This window comes from Ixodes scapularis, unplaced genomic scaffold, assembly GCF_016920785.2.
Source record: "Ixodes scapularis isolate PalLabHiFi unplaced genomic scaffold, ASM1692078v2 PGA_scaffold0__279_contigs__length_252992795, whole genome shotgun sequence".
Classification (NCBI taxonomy): Eukaryota; Metazoa; Arthropoda; class Arachnida; order Ixodida; family Ixodidae; genus Ixodes; species Ixodes scapularis.
The window spans coordinates 112,404,433-112,424,458 of NW_024609835.1; the positions used below are offsets into that span (position 1 = coordinate 112,404,433).

At 48.5% G+C, this 20,026-nt stretch overlaps 1 protein-coding gene and 1 pseudogene across 1 annotated transcript; one reads left to right on the plus strand and one right to left on the minus strand.

Annotated features, from left to right (window-relative positions):
* The first annotated feature begins 2,502 nt into the window (after positions 1-2,502).
* On the plus strand, positions 2,503-3,582 carry LOC120838093. The gene has a single exon (XM_042292672.1). It carries the CDS (start codon positions 2,767-2,769, stop codon positions 3,580-3,582), a length of 816 nt encoding a protein of 271 aa, XP_042148606.1. The 5' UTR covers positions 2,503-2,766.
* A 2,008-nt stretch (positions 3,583-5,590) lies between these two features.
* On the minus strand, positions 5,591-14,398 carry LOC121046160 (annotated as a pseudogene).
* Positions 14,399-20,026: the final 5,628 nt, after the last annotated feature.

The following is a 20,026-nucleotide window of genomic DNA, read 5'->3' on the forward strand; positions in this document are numbered from 1 at the left end:
CATTTATTACTAGTACTGGCCTTATACACCAGATCTAATCCCAGTTTTTTCAGGATCATCTTTTTGTAATGAGGTAACTATAGGAGTTTCATCAGTTAATTTAGTCTGGCGCAGTATGGCCTCCGTTGCTGTTGCGCCATAAAACCCGCAAACAACAACTACTACTGAAACGGTGAAACCTCTCCAGATAACATCGATACGGCTTCAGATGCATTAATCAACGCTCTGCGAAGCAAGCTCCACGAGAGCACGAGGAAGGAAACAGAGCTCGAGGGTGCCGTTGCCACGTTGACAGGACAAATAGAAAGCATTCAAAGTAGGTGCAAAGACCTTGAAGGACAGAACGGTAGCCTTTCGGTCTCACTTTGTCAGTAGCAGGCAGAGATGGGCAGTATCGAAGATACATGTATCTTCGATACTATCTTTCGATACAGTTGAGTATCTTGTATCTGGTATCGCTTGCCAGAAAAACATGTATCGAAGTATCGGTATCGAAGATACTTTTTGAAAGTATCCTGTATTGTAAAAATACCCGATACTTGCAAAAGTGCGCTTCTAAATCGAAGCTGCGTTTTCTTTCAATCTTGTTCAGGGGAAGCTAGAGCATAGAAGGCCTCCGAAAAGACAACATCAAGTAAACAAATCTTGTGTCCGCGGCTAAAACAACAAACAAAGAAACACGATCGAAAGAAAGTCGAGCGGTTTCGCAATCTCTGCACGGGCATTGTCCTTTTTTTTTGTGTGTCTATAGCAAGCCCGGGTTGCACGGCCGCCCAGAGCACTACAGGAGCCAGACAGGAGGGCGCCGTCTGCAAAACGCTAGGCGGCCAGGCTGAGCTCTGTCCCTGGTTTTCTTTTCCGCGGAACTTCACTTGATATTTCCGACTGTATGGTGCGCACTTCGCAGTCCCAGTCTTGGAGTTGAAAGTTATTTGTTCCGCCGCGTCGACGGGCTAGCAATGGCAGACAACGACAATACTCCTCGCTGTGCCATCTTGGACGGGAAGTATTTTACCGTGATTTCATCTAGGGACGACAGAGTAAAGGCTGCCTGTTCGTTTTGTAAAGCGACCATCTGTGGCGCCTACTCGTATACCTCGAATTTCAAGCTTCACTTAAAGGTAGGTGCAGAATCAACATAAATTAGATTTTTTGTTTGCTTGTAACATGCCAAGAAATGCATTGAGTCGAACAGAGTGTATCTATATGTATCTAATTTTTCAGTGCTGTCTTATGTACCAAAACGGTGCATTTGGATAGCTTACGGAAGTACGCTTTGTGTGATATTACTTGTGTGGCGGCTATATAATTAATCAATACTTATTTTGTTTCAGCGCGTGCATCCACAAGAGCTAAGAAGGTTCGATAAGTACAAAGAAGGGTGGAGAAAAGAAGCAGTCAAGAGAAAGGCCGACGCCCCTGCTGACAAAATGCGCCAAACGAAACTGTTTTGCTCTCCCGGGAGTCAACTGACTCAGCCTAAAGTAGACAATCTGATCGTCAAGTTCGTTGTGGATGGGTTGCATTCATTATCGACAGTCGAAGAGCCAGGCTTCATACAGCTTGTAACAGGTGAGCTTTTAATTCTATGCGAAATCAGACTGCATTATAATTGTACATTGTCTCTTTTTCTATTTTAGGCTTGCGCCCAGGGACTAGTGTGATGTCGCGACGCTCCCTAGGTCGGCGAATTGATGAGGAATGGGAAAAGTTTCAGGATGACGCGCGAGAGAAGTTGTCTGGTCAAAGCTATGTTGCAACCACAGCTGACATCTGGTCCACTCACCATCGTAGCTTCATGGGTGAAACGGTTCATTGGGTAAGCGCTTTGTGTTTTGAATAAAACAAAATGTGTCCCTTTCCTTCACTACCGTGGCAAAGGCAGTGGTAACACAGAATGTGTACGCATTATTTTGGGGAGCTTCCATCAGCTTGCTGGAAACAGCGTCTCCGGAAGAAAGCCCTGCCAAAAGTAGCGCTCGAGCGGGAGCGGAACGCGTAGGTCACGTAGATTTTATGCTTCGCCCACGTATAAGGTGAATCGAAGCATATGGTTTCCTCATAGAGCGGTAGTACAGTGGTTAAGACATCGGATTCACAGTATGAGGGTCAGAGATTCGTAAAAAAGTCCCTAGTAGTTCAGTGTTTAAGACATCGGATTCATAATCTGAGGGACGCTGGTTCGTATCGGAGCGCTGCCGGTGTCTTTTATATTTCAATTTTCGTGTTCGGCACCTTCCTTACCTAGAAGGCGTCGCCGGAAGTGCCTGAGGCCATTCCTATAACATATTCTGTATTAAAAAGTAGAAGTTGTGGAAAATCATGATTCATTCATGTGTTCATGATTTCATTTCATGAACACATGAATCATGTGTTATTCACCGTAAAATGTTTCCAAACATGTAATCCTGAGTGCTGTTTTAAGTATTTCGGCTAAATGTGTTCCTTTTTTAACTGGCAGATGATGTCGCCGCCGACTTGTCCTTTTAAATTATGGTCGAACCCGACAACCTGGACGATGCTGAAATCAACTTGCCTCGTCATCTTCGATGCGCATGTCACACGCTGAGTCTTGTGGCAACTTCAGATGCGAAGGCAGCCTTGTCGACACCGTCCTTTGAACGTGCTAACACATCGGTCATGTCATAGTGTTCGGCTCTGTGGAACTGCGTTCGAAGACCCAAGTCGTCTGAAGTTATTGTGGACATCCTAGGGCATTCTCTGAAGACGCCATGCGTAACACGCTGGAATTCATTGTATGACAGCATGAAAGACCTCCTTCGCTCGAAGGATAAACTGCGAGATGTCTGCGATGGACTAAATCTGCAGACATTCCAAGAAAGAGACTTAGCATTTATTGCCGAGTACTGTGAGATCCTGCAGCCCATCGCCTCCGCTCTGACGCAACTCCAAGCGCAGTCCGATTGCTTCTTCGGGGAGCTGCTGCCAACGCTTTTTACCTTAAAATCAATGCTTCAGGAGAAGGCTGGTATGGACTTCGTCTACTGCAGACCACTTTTGGATGCGGTTACATTTGGGTTCATTCGCAGATTTGACGAGCTTCTGCGAATGAAACCAAGTGCAAATGAAGCGACTGTTGCTGCTGTTCTTCACCCTTACTTTAAGTTGTGGTGGTTGTCACGAGAACCTCAAGATGTCCGCGAGCATGGCCAGCAACTCACAGAAAAAGCTGTAATTGACTTTGTAAATGCAACCAAGCATACCACGCGTCATTTGGCGTGCGCGCCATCAACCTCTGCAGCCTCTGACGTATCGGCTGATGCATTCTTTTCTTTTGAAGCCCACTGCGGCACGAGCCCCAGTTGTCAGGAAGATCAAGTCAAACTTGAATTCCTGAGCTACCTGCAAGATCCTCGAGTTGAATTCGATATGCTCCGCTCATACCCTTCTCTGAGAAGCGCCTTCATTAGATACAACACCCCAACGTGCTCCTCGGCTCCTGTAGAACGGCTGTTCTCCTTCGCGTCGCTAATCTTACGCCCGCATCGTGGCGGACTTTCAGACCGGTGTTTTGAGCAAATGCTTCTGCTTAAGGCTGCGGTCCCACGGGTGCCATCGTGACTGAAGGGTTTTTCAACCGCCAGGGCGGCAAAAACGGCAGCAAGCTCTTGCGCGACAATATTACAATAAAGCGACCAGAACGAAAAGACGCAAAACGTGGTGCTAAACTGCTGCCTACTTGTACGTCTATCTAAAAGTGTCTGTCATTTCTTGAGGATTCAGAACGCAAGTAAACTCAAGGGACTAATATGAAAACGAGACAGACACCGACTGCCATGTCTGTCTCATAGTTCTGTGTGCCCCTTCTTCTTACTTGCGTTCTAAATCCTCCTCATGAATGTTTAACCAACACGCTCTCCTGATTCTTTCAATGCCTGTATTTGTTTTTCGAGCTTCAGCCCCCGACAGCGACAGTAGGGAGTTTCAGTGTATCGTTTTCATTGGATCGATACCACTACATGCGCGCGCTTCAGAGCATGCTTCGATGTGGCAGCGCGAGCTCCCAATACAAATATCTATCCCTGAAAACACGATCTACTATAACTCGTTACCACCACATAGTCCGTGTTTCTGAAAAAACTTGCGGAGACTACACCTCAATTATAGATAGAACGTTTTGGTTTGGTAGATTCTGTGGATTTCAAATAGCGTGTATCTTTATACCTCGCTGCTCTCTTGGCTGCAATATTTTTACGGAGGTTTGTACGTTTGTGTAAACGTTTGAAAAAAAGACGCAATATAACAAACACAAGAATTCAACTAACACCTTTGTTAATTAATCTAAAGCAATAAGATACACCCATTTTAAAATACTTCGGATGAGGTTTTAGCGATGTATCGAGGTATCTAAAATACAGTATTCAGTATCTGTATCGGAGATTAGTTTTGCATCTGTATCTTGTATCGGTATCTCAAATACAATTTTCGAGGGTATCGAGTATCGGTATCGAAGATACAATTTCGAAGTATCTTGCCCACCCCTGGTAGCAGGCATCCTTTAACCAATCTAACAAGGTCGGCGAAGGATCTAAAAAGACTCGCACGCGAAAGTTGAAGCTGGCGGCTGAGGGGATCGAGACAACGCTAGAAAACTTTCTTTCTAGCTTTGGTCTAAACCTAGAGGAGATGGTGGTAAGCGACTTGAGAGGAATATTGCACAAAATTGTTTCCGAACTCCGGCTGTCCAGTAGTGCAGCATAGCGTGACTAAATCATTTCAAGGTCGTGGTATAACTTCGTACAATGACTTATCGTAGAGCGACAAGCGCGTTGTACACGAAGTAGCTGCACTGCTGGACGAGCATTCTTCCAGCAATTCGTTCTGGCAGGAGCTATCGCGATGGATAAAGGGTCTTCCTTCGGGTGGACTTATTAACAGCTTCCGGGAAATCGTTGATGGTGAAGTACACATAACTAAAACGCCAGGAAAAGCAATGGGGGCTCAGGTTCCTTTTCGTGCAGATTCGGAGCACGTTATTATTGAAATTGCCAAAGAACAAGGGAAAACCCTGCGCGAACTGAGCACTAAGCCGCTAGTGGTCAAAATTGAAGGAGACGGCTGCACGGTTAGCCACCGGTCAACATGAACTACCCTTTGCTTTGTAGTGATCCTACCTAGGAGATCACTACAAAACCACAAGCTGCACCACTTGCTCGCCGTAGTAGCCACCGCAGAAAATTATTTTTCCATGAGGTAATCCTTTCAATACCTCTTTGATGAAATTAATGACGTTATTGAGAAAAAGAGCATTGTCATTGATGGTATTACTTTTCCTCTGTCAGTATGCCTAGGATCTGACCTCAAATTTGTATTGATTGTGTTGGGTTTGCAGTCCGCATCATCGAAGTTTCCTTGCCCCTTCTGTTTTGCGGATGGAAATGACAGGGCTAACCCAAGCTTGTCTCTGTCCCATTTCAACACGCCTCCTCTAGTGAGGACATTGTAAAATCTCTCCTCAAACTGCGACTCCCTTGAAAACGAAGTGCAGTATGCAGCTCTCCTTAAAGTTGACCCTGCACAAGTTATTCCTGACACACTGCACATGCGCATTCGCATCTTTAACCGTCTTTTAGACAACTTGCTTATTGAAACGGAAGACTTGGATTGTCAGACAAATGTTCGCGATCCTCGCGCAAAGAAGGACCAACTGAACGACTTCGTAGACCTGATCAACGATAGCGGAGTCCAGTTTAAAGTCTGGGAAGACGAAAAAAAAGGCCGTGCGTTCACCTTTCTTTCAGGAGACGAATGCAAGGCGCTGATGCATTACCTTCCTGGCAAACTGAAAGGCAATCTTCACTCGGACACTGAGTCTGCAGTTATTTTTCTCTGGAATACGTTTTCTAGTATCATGGTGCATCTTGAAACGAACACTCGTGGAGAGAGCAATCAAGAGAATGCTCACGCGTTTCTCGAAACGTTCATAAGTCCAGGCTCTTCAGCAAGGAAAGGCTATGGAAAGGATCGTGTCCCTCCATATATTCATATCCTTGCCCACCACGCGTCAAAAAACATGAGAGCGTCGGTTGTCTGGGCTGGTACTCTAGCCAAGGCATTGAGAAAAAAAATGACGTCCTGAAAAACTTCCATCACAAAAAAATGTAACAAATGGAATGCGGTAGCCGACGCACTAAAACTTTCAAAGCGTTCAGAGAGATTAAAAAAATGCAAACAATGCGCGTCCATACAGCAAAAGAAATTCAGAGTACTGGAAAGGAGAGATTCGAGAAAGCCGGAAGAAACGGCAACGAGCTGCTAAGGAGCCCTCCTCTGTGCCATTGGAGAAGGACACCGGTGATATGACTGCAGGAGAGCTACGAACCGAGCTGCGTGCAATGGGCATTGCGACAGCAATTAAATGCCGAAAGAAGCTTTGTGTAATGCTTGTGAATGCAAGAAACAACCTGCGGTCCTGAACTTTAATGTTTTTTTTTTTGTTTTTTATCAGATTGAAACTACCGGGCGGTCCATATGATAACAACCACTTTAAATAAACTGCAAAAGCCAGTTTCGCAAGCTGCAAAACTGTAATTGACCGTATAAGCAGGGCCAGGTGATGCATTCTATTTGTGAAAAGAGTTGTCCCAGTCAAAAGTAACTAATGAAAACAAGAAGAGTTATATGAACGGACGCTTACTTCATATTAAAGTTAAGAAACGTCGTCGTGATAGGTTCTCACTTTGCTTTTGTTTCTTGTTTTTGTTTAGTCAAACGTCCAAATCGCCTCAAACTCGTTTTCTAGCTTCGACAGGAGATAAGCTTAACTGCTAGTCGGACCGTGGAGCTTTTCTTGTTATGATTTTAACTTTTGACTGGGCCAAGTCTCTTTTTATAGTTTCACAAATTGAATCTATTGTCTACCCGGACTAAAGTGGTAAATTACAGTATCGCACGTTGCAAAACTGATTGTGGCCATGTATTAAAAGTGGGATGTTGCCATCTGGACCACCCGGTATATACCTTCGCAATTTTTACAAATCCATAGCCCAGCTTTCCACAGCCCAGCTTCCCACAGCCCAGCTTTCCACAACCCAGCACGCATATATTCATATATACGCATATGTTCGTGGCTAGAAAAAGCGAGAAAAGCACGCGCCACACGCGCGGACTCTGAAAATAGCACCGGCCCAAAGCAGTTTATTCAATCGTGTGAGGGCGCGTTCATTCCTGTGCTTGTGTGCCTGGTACGAAGATTTTATGGCTCGTCAAAGTTGCGAGCGCGCGCTGACTGGACTGTTATTTTTGTAAACGGTGGAATCATCGATAGTGAGATCCAAGCTACGAATCCACCAGAGGCTCCTTCAACGCCGGCTTTCTACCTTCAAAAGCAGTTCGGCATTCCGTGACTGAAAATGTGACGGAAGGCAACGAGCGTGCGCTGCTCCTAAACAGATCCCGTATATGTACAAATTTTTTATGTGATTTTGATTATAGGCGTACCATACATTTAGCCTGGTTGTATCACTTATATGTTACTCGAAAAGTTGAGACATGCTTTTGTGAAAGCTGTTGTGTAACTGTAAAATATGTTACGTCTCTCTTTGTACATAGCTCCGTGCACGAGTGTTCGTTATAACTTTGTAAATATTATTTTTTTTTATGGTCGATGTCGAATCTGTGTTGAATAATACCGTTGGAGAAAAAAAAAGACCGGGCAGGTCTTCGTTATAGACTTCGTAAACATTTCTTCTTTTTTTATGGTTGATGTCGAAATTGTTTCTGTAAATAATATCAGTAATGGGCAATGAAATAGTTTTGTTTTGAATGTACATGTTGAAACATCCCCATACTTCTGTCTTCACCCACCTACATAACAGAGGTCCGTTAAGATTTCGGGCGTCTTAATAAATAAACTGGGTTAACGCACTCTACGGCAGCATTTCCCCCGTTATTCTTTCTATTGTCACCTTGAGTGCCGTCGGTATCGGGTATTATATTTTGTTCCTTGCTCCTTCTTCGTATTTGCCCCGTGAGTGCGCGCTGTAGGCATCGGGTCCCACAAAAATGAACTTTGATGCTTTGAAACGTGTTCGCCCCATAGATCGGTATGTATATAGCATTGGGCTTAGGATCATTAGTTCCCAAGTTCAATCCCACCCGATCGCTTCTGCTGTTTTCTTTTTTTTATATAACATTGTAACAAATGTAGCGGTAAAACATAAGGGTTTAACCTGACGGTTTTTCATAGAAACTGACGTACAAACATATTTTGTGTTAATAAACTGGGTTAAGGACTGAGACAGCATCCAATTAATTACTAGGGCTCGGCGGGGGAGCAGGAAGAGTATGCGCCGGTTTCCGGTGACGAATTTGTGAAGCCTCTAAACCCCTTCTTGCATCTGTATGTTAAATAAAGCAAATGCTTCTTTCAACTCTCCCAGACACGTGACTTTTGTGAGTCCTTAAGGTGGAGTCGCACTTCTTATCATTATGCTGTTTCACGCACTATCGTTGCAAAGATAGCGGTAAGACAGACTGTATGATTTGGGGCACCTTTCGTTAGCTTGTTGGAAACAGCGCCTTCGAGCAAAGGAAACAAAACCTAGCCGAAAGTAACGCGTGAGCGTAAGTGGAAGGCATACGTCGCGCCTCTTGCGGCAGCACAGTTTTTTCACACCAACATATTGCGTCTGTTGGTTTTCTCCGAAGCATGTGAGCGTAATCCTTGTCCTGGCTTCCTACACTTTCACTTATGATATGAGCGCAATCGTGCCCCCTGTTCGCTGCCACAAGGCGAGACTTCAAGCTCGCAATCAAGCATGCAATTTTAGCTAAGTGCAATAAGCAAAAATAGCTGAGTGGTTTTAATGTCGGAAGCACAGTCGGAGGCACGCAGTATCCAAACCGAGTGTCCGAGCGTCTACGCTTTCTCCAGTACTTTTTATTTTTTCGGACTCCTGCATGACGTATATACCTTCCTTACCGAATGTTTGCAAGAAAAGCTCGGGTTCAGCACATTTTATGTTAAAGTATTTAGGATTCAAGTGGACATAAGCATAAAATGATTTGAAGGCGTGCAGGCGCTGTTCTCGGGAACCACCCTGTCTGAGACCACCGTGTCACCATGTTGTCCTCCTTTTCTGGTCTTCCTGGTTCTACCAAGTCGGCCCAACATCTTGCCTGCTTTGTTTTCATAAATAAAGGATCGAATGGTCGCACCGCAGAGCCTATGGATTCAAGGGTTCAATCCCCACCCCTGTCCGTTTCTATGTGGATGGACATTGTACCGGCGCGCGTCCGTCTATTACCACTGCGTGGTGCACGTTAAAACCCCAGGCTAGCGGTCATATTCCACTTGGCGAATTTCTCATTTACAGCGTCCACAAGGTCGCCACACAACGGCAAACTGAATCATGCTCGCTAAATGCTCGGTAAACATTTGTTTGTTTCCTTTTCATAGAATCGTGCTGCTTTTAGAATCTCTCGGAAAAGCACGTTGTTTATGGCGTTTGATAGACACAAGAGTCCGTTCGAGCTTGTTTAACTTCAAGAAAGCAGAGTGCTGAAGCAAAAGGAAAATAATAAGTAAAATATAAACTTCAAAATACAATCTAGTAGTGCGCACAAGACAGCCCACCATATCAAGGTGGATGGAAAACAGGAGACCCTGTAGAATTGTTTAATCATAAAACATCGCCCGCTGTCGCCAATTGCTTTTCTTTTAACTACATACTTCAAAAAAGTCCTGCTTAACAAATATGTGGCCTCGCACCTTTCCAAAAGATTAAACCAGGCAACTAGATTCGTCGTGAGCGTTTCCGCATGAGCTAGATCTGCATGCCGTTTGAGAGGCGGTGATACTGGCTCACGCTGTACCTGAGAAATTCAGCCTGTGCAACTCAAACACGTGCCGGTACGATGCTCATCCTGATTGGTGGGGACGAACCCAGGATCCCCGGGTTTTTGTAGCCTGATCTTCCTGCTCTCCATATGCCCCGAGCTACCATGCGCTAGCACACTCGGTTAGGGACTCTCAGAAAACCAGGACTCAAACAGGAAATGTTGCGGGTCCCTCGCCTTCGCTGAAGGTATAAAATATATGGGCGAACTAGCATATAATTATTTATTCCCACCATATAGCATCTCTCCTTTTCTCCCTTGCACAATATTACATACTGCAGAGCTTACAGATGTTTTTGTGACTATCAGACAACTTAGTCAAATTTCGACACGGGCTTAAAATCATGTGGGTTACCACAATTTCAAGGCTACTTGCAGAGTTTTTGCTGAACCTGGAAACACGACTTGCAAAAACTTGATTATTATACAGTTTGTTACAATATATGGTCAGCAAGGGAAGCTCCAACTCCGGCTCGAGCTCTCTAAGTTTGGTAACGCTTCAACTTACGAAGAATGACAAGCGCGAGCTGGAGACGGAGCTTCTCCTGCTGACCTTCTCGGTGTGGCCCAACCATTCGTAGGTACCGTCTCTATCTGTACCACCTAACGACAGCTATTCATCGCGCTCGGCGTGAGTCGATATTACAAGGGCGCCAGGGTGGTTCGTGCCCCAGTAGACTTCTGGTAATGCGCTTATTTCTCCATCTCCAATGCAAAACGTGCTTTGTGTTCCGGGTTATACCTTTATATGAACGTGCGTACAAGGGTCGTTTGACGAGTTTGGTAAAAAAATCTGGTTAAACGCTTTGTTAGAAGAAAAGGTTGATGTCGTTTCTCAACATAGCCCCCACCGAGGACTACCCACTTGGTCCAGCGAGTATCTAAATTTTCTTTCTCTCAGAAAAAGAGGTTTTCTTAAAGGCTAGAAAATATGAACTCACGGGGGTAATGACATTCTCATTTGATGAGAACTTTTTCCGACAGAGTCAGATTTCTCAAGTTCGGGAACACGGATAAAACACACGACGCCATACCAGAAGAATGGGGTGGATGAAGAATCAACTCGAAGCCCAATCCTTCCAATTTCGCGATTGTCACGGTCAATTCGTGGGAGAGCGCGTTCTCTTGGTGAATGAACAGTCTGGTACCAACACCTCCTAAATCACAAGGCCGTAGTGCTGATAATTTTTCGTCACAGAAGAAGGCCGTTCGCGGGCGGTCATTGGATACGAGCGCTACCTCCGTCGCTCTGATTAGACACGAGACGCTGACGCAGCCCTCGCGTCCAATCACGGCCCGCGATCGGCCTACTTCTGTGGCGAAAAATTATCAGCACTACGGCCTTGTTATCTAGGAGGTGGTGCTGGTACCCATCGCGCACACAGCTTTTGTAGAAGGTTTTGTGCACACGTTATTTTGAGATGCCTATGGTCTCAGCAGTCTTGTGCACATTCACTCGACTGTCCTCCAATTAATATATTATGAATTTATTCAACAATATCCGTCGTGGTGACCTCAACTTGGCGTCCGGAGCGCGCTTCATCTTCAGGGAACGTTCTGCCACGTTTAATCCGATGAACTTAGAACTAAACGGCCTTCAACGTTGAATAAGGGTCCCCATGAACCTCATGCAACTCGGTTTTGATACGTGGACGTTAACATTTTTAAAACAAACGTGCTTGATCATTGCACAGGGCTGGGTTTTTTTTTTTTTTTTTCATTGTTGTAGCAAGCGCTACAGTGTTCGCTTCAACCGTCTGTCAAACATGAACAGCGCTTCGCTCCCGTCTGGAAGCTAGCCTGGGTTAGTTTGAAGAATGACACTTGCCAGCCATGGTGTCATCCATTGAATTGTTCATCGTATAAATTTACCAAACTTATCAAACGACCCTTGTACTTGCGAGCTGTACAGGAAGCAAAATGACGTGGAACAAAACGGAAAGAAGTTCGAATCCGGAAGCGCGCAGGGGTTCGCCAATAGTGGACTCTATAGTCTGTGACAGCTCAAGAGTGCAGTGAAAGCTCCGCTTCCAGCACGAGCTTTGTGGCCTTGATAGCACAAGTGTGCACGCGCAGCCAAAGCGCGGCGGAAGGCAAGGAGCGCGCGTTGAAGGCGGAGCTTCCACCGCACTCTTGAGCTGTCACCCACCATAGTGAGCTTGTTTACAGAGAAATAAATAGCTGACGTGCATATTCCACCGTATCACAGCCAAAGCTATAATTGTATCTCTTTAGCAACCACGCGCAAAAAAAGCCCGCGGTAATCGCTTTGTATGACGCCTCGGCAGCTGCGCGAGCACTCGTGCTGCGAGGATGCCAATCTATGCAGTCAGGGCTGCCGTATCACGCTAGCGCAGCCTCCGTAGTCAGTCCATGTTAGCGTGAGACTGCGAAGTACTACTGAAAAGGTTGTGCAAGCGCGAGCGGCTAGCCTTGACAAACTCGACTGGAGTACTCTCTGCCCGAGCGCCCGCGCAGCCACCGAGGAGTGATTCAAAGGAAACGGCTCGCGCCTTTGGCATGTATGGCTAGCAATAGTCCATGCTGAGGTGAGACAAAGTTTAGTCTGAGCCAAGGCGCCCTAAGCCAAAAGACCCTCTCTAACAGGCTCCAGTGATAAGAGAAAGCCCAGCCTGAAACAGAGCACTTTTAGCATCGTTTTACCTTATGTCCGATGCACTACCGCCGGTGCGGGGTAGGAAAACGCAGCGGATTCGGCTTGCGCTTCAATACTTCGTCTAACCTTAGCATGGGCTATTGTTGGTCGCGTGGTAAAAGCGCGAGCTATTTGCTTTCCACGACACCTCGGCGGCTGCACGAGGGCTCGTGTGGCGCGAACGCCAATCAAGGCTACCGTCTCGCGCTAGAGCAGCCTCTGGGGCCAGTCCATGCTAAGGTGAGACGAAGTATAGCTTTAACTTTGCTCGGTTTAAATTTGGCTTTTTAGCGATGGAGCAACAGTCTTGAGCGTTAGCTCATCACTTTAGAATGCACATTGGCTGCGGGAGAAGCAATCACACATTGCACGTCTGCGCTAGGCGCGCCCAGCTGTGACCTTGAGAGGTTCCGAGGTTCGGAGCTGTCTTGAGCGTGTTATCAGTGCTATGCCCTTGCTGCATTACGATCTCTCCTCTCCGGATTCGAAGATAAGATTGGCGGTGCGGGCGGAAACAGAGGACACATTGGAAATTGGAAAAGTGATTTCGCTCGGGGCTTAGGCGCCACATGTCTTCGCGGAATGGAACTAAACCGAATGTCTCGGATTCTTGGCCATGTTCAATGAGCTTGTCGAGTGTCTCGGAGAGTGCTTCTTGTGAAAAAAGTCCTCGCAGTATGCTTGGTTCCCTGGCGTGCGAAGGGGGAAAGACATCATTTCTTCCTTCAATTATCAGAAGCAAAAACGGTTTTCCTTCTGCAACAGAACATATATCATACAGCTTCGTAAGCTTATCTTCCCACGGTTCTGGAATTGGCTGTCTTGTGTGAGCAGTAATCCCTTCCTCACGGCAGCTTTGTAGGCGATTCTTCTTGCTCCTAGCCGAAGAGAGGTAAATTTCTCTGATTCTTTTATAGACCACACTCTGCGTGTATGCACGTAGCCACTTGTTCTCCTTCTGAGTGCAGGTTGAGGAATCTCTAATCCTGACGATTGCTTCAATGGCGAAGAGTGTTGCACCAACGTGTGGGCAGGCTTCTCCAGCTCCAGCCATGCAAGTACAGTGCGCAGTAACGACGCTGCCATCCCCACGTGCAAGGATCCAAACCTTGGCTGGGGTCTCCCTCAGCCTTTGGGAGTGGTTCACCTGAAACGACAAAAAGATAGAATGCCGATGAAAAACAAAGGTGCACACACAGTAAAACAAGGCCAAAGTTCTGGTTCAGCACAGATTGCATTGAAAAATAATTTAATTGCATATGCTGGCTGAAATATTTTCACTACGGTTTCTTTCCCTTTGGATTAATTCGGGTTAAGCTCTCGACTATCGTCTTGCTCGTGCTCTCTAACCATTCACCGTTTAAAGGTATGTCCACTTCAGGACGCCGTTTTTACTTCAAGCACTCGTCGCTGTTTGCTGCTGACTTGTTTTGGGTACACTTGCGCGATCTTCGAGCAATCATCGTCTGAAGAACACCTTGGTCCGCGAAAAACACTCCTTAAGAAATACGGTGATTAATTATGTCGAGCACTACACACCTCGCTGAGTAGGATGATGTTGTCGCCTACGACTCCTCGCGCTGAGGGACCTTACACCCACCCGCTGGTGAAGTAGTTGTGGGCTTCAAGAGATTTAAATGCTCTCATCTCTTGAAGGGTCACGTAGCTCACGGAAAACACCAAATAGATGACGATATCTCCATGAGTTACGGTAGGGAAAAAAGCAGCGTCGAATGTCGTGTCCATGCCGACGCGAAGTTTGTAGGGATCCTCGCCGTCGCAAAGTTCCTCCTTCTTCGCGTATCTCGCTCTCGTAGGCCCAACGAGCTCGTTGAAGTAATCTCCGCAGAGCGGCAATGTCCGCTCCCCCGGCGACGGCATATTTAGCCCGTAGGCGCTGGTAAAAATAGATTAAAACGATTTGTTTACAAATTGTACGAAGAACAACTAACACAAAAAAACGCTACGCTCTCAAACTGCGTAAACACGTCATGGTCGGACGAAACAGGCCGTCGACTACGCTTTGTAGGTTCTCCGGTCCTCCGGTGGTACGGAGCAATGGCGATCGGGGGCGGGGCATCGCGGCATGACGTCAGGCGCAAGGCATGTATAGCCCTACAGGAAGCGGGCTGCGTACCGTCCGTGTCGGGCTATATCGCCTTCTGTCAAGAAACAGCAAGCGAAGAGGAAAAATCTAGAATCTCGACCTTAGTACCGAAACATATCCTGGTAATAGAACATTCACTAGAAACCTCCATACCCTACGTCTTCCTCAAACTCCAGCCGCAGCAGAGGGGCCACTGCAGTTTATTCCTGCTGAACGTGTACCGCTCTCCGAGCAAATCCAAAGACACATTCAACCATCTCTTCCGAGATACACTCCGCATAGCCTGCCCAAAAGACGATAATCTCCTCATAGTAGTAGGCGACTTTAATGCAACACATACCACCTTAGGGTATGCCAAGGCCTCTGCAAAAGGGAGGCAGTTGATGGACGCCATCGACGTCTATCGGTTGACTCTCCTGAACGAGCCCGACCAACCAGCCAACTGGAATCGGCAATAGCATTAGTCGCGACACTCGCCCCGATCTGAACCTTGCCAGAACCTGAGATAGTTGCATTTGGACGAAACTTGCGGAGTGTAAGGTTCCGGAACCTTTTTATTTGTTGTCTTACTTCGTCTGGAGGCCCTGTGCGACCGATTTTGGATTAGACGTGTGGGGTTCACTATTGGACGTTTACGACCTTTGGAAGGGTTAAGTTTGTGCACGGGGCGGGAAGCCCCCTTTGCGGTGCGTGTGTCCTGTTACTCAGGAACAGGCAGCGGCGCGGCGGGCCGCGGCGCGTTCCGCCTCCCCGCACGGCTGCCTGCAGCTGGGGAGGCTCCGCGGTTAAGTGTTTTTCTCTGGTGGTCGACCAGGGCCACCGCTTGCGGTTGTTTGCTTGGAGAGTCGTTTGTCGCTTCCCATTGACAAGTGCCGGTCGCTTTCCTAGAAGTGTCTCAGGCGCTGTGCTTTGTCTGTCGGCACCTGTCCCTCCAGCCGGTGTTCGGAGTGCCAGGGGTGATTTGTCGTGTCTGAGGGCCAGACTCGTCTGCGCCTCCTACGCCTGGCGCTGTCTGGCCCTGGGTTCGGAGCGCCGGATGAGAATGTTGACCTCCACGGTAAAAGGGGAAAGAGGGACAGGCTGCTTTCAATTAGAGCACAGACAAGACAAAGGGAGGGAGTCTTTGGCTCGGTACCGTTGGAGAGAAAGGAGCCGCTCACTAACGGCGGCTCGGGTTGTCAATGTTTGTATTCCTATATCCCGTATGTTAAATTGTCTTTTAGAGCGCAGCTCTTAGGGGCCCGTTTCCGGCTTGAGCGCCGTCGCCGTCGCCGTCGCCGTCGGCGTCGCCGTCGGCGTAACCGCGCGGTGCATCATGGGAAATATCCCATAATGCACCGCGCGAGCCCCCCACCGGGGTCACGTGACTTCGTGGGGAGGCACGTGACCCCCCCGAGGTCACGTGACCTCCCGAAGTCACGTGACTCCCCTGAGGTCACGTGACCCCTCCTTGAGGTCACGTGACTCCCCTGAGGTCACGTGACCCCCTTCTCAAGGTCACGTGACCCCCCGAGGTCACGTGACCCCCGCCGATGTCGCGTGACCCCCCGATGACGTCATCAGTGATGATGACATCAATGATGATGACGTCATCAGTGACGATGACGATGTGGATGCCGGTGACGTCATCAGTGATGATGACGATGACGATGCGGATGCCGGTGACGTCATCAGTGATGACGATGACGATGTGGATGCCGGTGACGTCATCAGTGATGATGACGATGACGATGTGGATGCCGGTGACGTCATCAGTGATGATGACGATGACGATGTGGATGCCGGTGACGTTACCGACATCCGCATCGTCATCATCACTGATGACGTCATCAGTGACGTCACTGATGTCGTCACCGGCATCCGCATCGTCATCGTCATCATCACTGATGACGTCGTCAGCGACGTCACTGATGACGCCACCGACATTCGCATCGTCATCATCACTGGTGAAGTCATCAGTGACGTCACTAATGACGTCATCAGTGACGTCAGTGATGACATCATCGGCATTGGGGGTCACGTGACCCCCCAAGGTCACGTGACACCCCCTGGTTAGTCTAACCCCCCCCCCCAGCGCCCTTCCCTCCTCCTCAAGAGCTGCGCTCCAATTCGGCGTTACAGGGAGTTGTAAGCGGCTTTCACTTTTTATTAAACTGTTGCAAAGAAGTATTTGCGTAAGCAGTTGTCTGACCTGAACTGCTACACGACCGCCACCGTCCAACGCAAGCCATCCTCCTCCACACCATCGAGGAGGAACCACCGCCGTCTACAGCCTATCAAGAACCTAACTGGGAGAGTTTGGGCTCAGATCATCTCATCATCGAGACCGAAGTGCCCATTCAGGTAAATCGAAAGCGAGGCAAACAGCAACCCCTCGTGGGTTGGGGCTCGTTCCGACAACTCCGATCGGCTGCGGCCACAAGGAACCCCATAAGGGGGGAGGAACGAGCGTTGGAGCGATGGGTACAAAAAATCTAGAATAATGTCGAACGGGCTGCCAAGACGGTCCTAAGGACCGACAAGGCTCCCGTGGTCAACCCTCACCTTCTCCACCTCTGGGAGGCTCGTTGCAGCTTTACAAAGAGGTGGAGACGACAAAAATACAACCGGAAGCTCTGGGCGCGCATTGCAAAACTCACGCAGGAGGCCGAACAATACACCAAAGAGTTAACTCAAACCAAATGGCACAAACTCTGCGACCAACCGCAGGGTACCCTAGGCACGAAGCAGACCTGGGGCCTACTTCGTACCCTCCTCGATCCGACCAGTACCAAAGTCGAATTAAGCAAAGCACTGACCAAACTTCTACACTCCCTGCCCAGAGAGAAAGGAGACTGGCTCTGGGAAACAGTAATAGAGCTGTATATCGCCGCAGGCCCCAGACCTGAGTACCCATCGTACCCGCACAACGAAGGGGATAGCCCTCACGCACTAGACGCGGATATAACCGAGCACGAGGTCCGGAACGCTCTCCAGAACATCACTCCAAACACGGCCTTAGGCAAAGATGGTGTTACGTACATGCTTCTTAAGAACCTGAATGAAGACTCGATCTCAGCCCTGACTGGATACTTCAACCAAGTATGGACCACTGGGGAGTTCCCCAAAAGAGTGGAAACGTGCAAACATTGCGCTAATCCCTAAGCCGGGCAAACCTCTATCACTCCAAAACCTCAGACCGATCTCTCTCACCTCCTCTATTGGCAAATTAATGCAGCACACGGTGCTCCGTAGACTCCAACCGCATCTAGAATCGATTGGCTTCTTCACAGATTTGATGTTCGGCTTTAGACCGAACCTCTCCACTCAGGATGTTCTTCTGCAACTCAAGGACATCTTAGATTACCCTGGCACGGCTCAGACCAGGGCCGTGCTGGCTCTGGATCTTAAGGGGGCCTTCGACAATGTATCGCGGTGACACGATACTCGAAGGCATAGCCCGTGCCCGATATGAGAGACAAACGTACGAGTACGTAAGTTCGTTCCTCAAGGACAGGATCGCCACCCTAGGGTAGGAGACCAACGCTCCGGTCTCATGCTCCTCACTGGCCGAGGAACTCATCAGTGCTCGGTCCTCCCGCCCACTCTCTTTAACATCGCCACTGAGTGGCTGCCCTCGATCCTAAACAACATCCCGAGAATTCGACACTCACTATATGCGGACCGCCATTACCATCTGGGTCGAGAGTGGCTCGGACGGAGAGATCCAGAACGCGCTGCAGACGGCTGCGGATGCTACCCAGGAGTACGCTAGAGCGGCCAGAATGCTTGCGCTGCAGACAAGTCGGAACTGCTTCTGATCCGTGGTATGGCTAAGATCAAAATCAACGAGGAGATTACTGTCTCCATCGACGGTAAACCCATCCTGGGCGCAAAGAGACTCAGAATTTTGGGCCTCCCAATACAGACAGACACCAAAGCGTCGTTCACTGTCCAAGTGCTGCGCAAAGAGTGCCAGCAGATTGCTCACTTGATCCGAAGAGTCACTTGCAAACGTAGAGGACTAAAGGTGGGAGACACAATTAGGATAGTTCAGGCTCTACTGGTGAGCCGCATAGTCTACCACGCGCCCTTCCAAAATTTTCACCGAAAAGAGATCGATGCCCTTAACGCCACTCTTCGCATGGCGGTGAAGACGGACATTGGCCTCCCGCAACACACTTCGACCGAGCGCCTGTTCCAACTATAGCCTTCACAACACGATAGAGGAGCTGACTGAGGCACAGTCGATGGGACAGAGAACCCGGCTCAGCCGAACTAAGGCCAAGAGGGCCCTACTTCGTAGACTGAACTATCGGACTCCGGCATCCTCCCTTGACGAGGGAGGGCAGAAACCCGTGCCTCTGGCAATCGCCACGAGAGTTCGGGTAATGCTCATCCCCAAAAACATACAATTGCAAGTCAACGCAAGCAGGAGACTCGCAAGGGTTCGATTCCTACGTAGACAATATCACGGAGACCCTGACGGACGCTGCTTCCTATTCTTCACCCTCGGGCGGCAAATGCATCGCGGTGTGCGACTCGGACTGCCGGAATGGGACTTCGGCATCCCCGAGGGGCTCCTCCTCCTGCGCTGAGGCCGAGGAAGCAACAATAGCTTTAGCCATATCGACCACCCACTATAGAGCAGAATTTGATTGCAATACCACGGTTACCATCATAACTGATTCTCAAGCCGCGTGCAGGGCCTGGGTTGGAAACTTGCTTTCTGCCTGGAGCAACCAAATTCTACCCAACCTCGATCACATAAGGCTGGCTCTGGTACAAATAGTCTGGACACCTGGCCATGCCTCCCTCCCCGTGAACGGGAGCGTAGACGCCCTAGCTCGAGGATTAACTATCCGGGCTTTGCAGAGAAGGAACGACAGTTGGGGACAACACTAGCCGCGAGGACGAGCAGGAATGCGAACCACAGACACCGCACCTAGAAGCCTTCAACCATGTCACCGAGTACAACCGCTCGCAGCGGAAAAAGTACCCCCTACCCCACAAGGACCTTGACAGGCAGGAGGCCTCCGAATGGAGAAAACTCCCAGACTCACTCTTTCTCTAACTTCCTTCACCTTCATCGATTCTTTCCTGACAGGTTCCAAAGTGTATGTCCGAACTGTCAATCACCTCAGCCCTCCCTCTACTACTGTACTTGCGCATGTCCCTCCCTGTCGGGTAGGAGTCATGCCCGTTCCTAACACCACTACAACCTCCTGGGAGGCCGCTCTACTCAGCTCACAGCCCGAGCGGCAGCGAGCGCTGCTCGAACGGGCTAGACAGGTAGCGGTGGCCTGCGGGGCCTTGGACTTGGGGACCTGACCCGGAGGGCTTCCATCACTAAACAGACTCAATTAAAGTTTTTACCACCACTAACACCACTGCTGAGTGGATCAACACATGTCAACTACAAG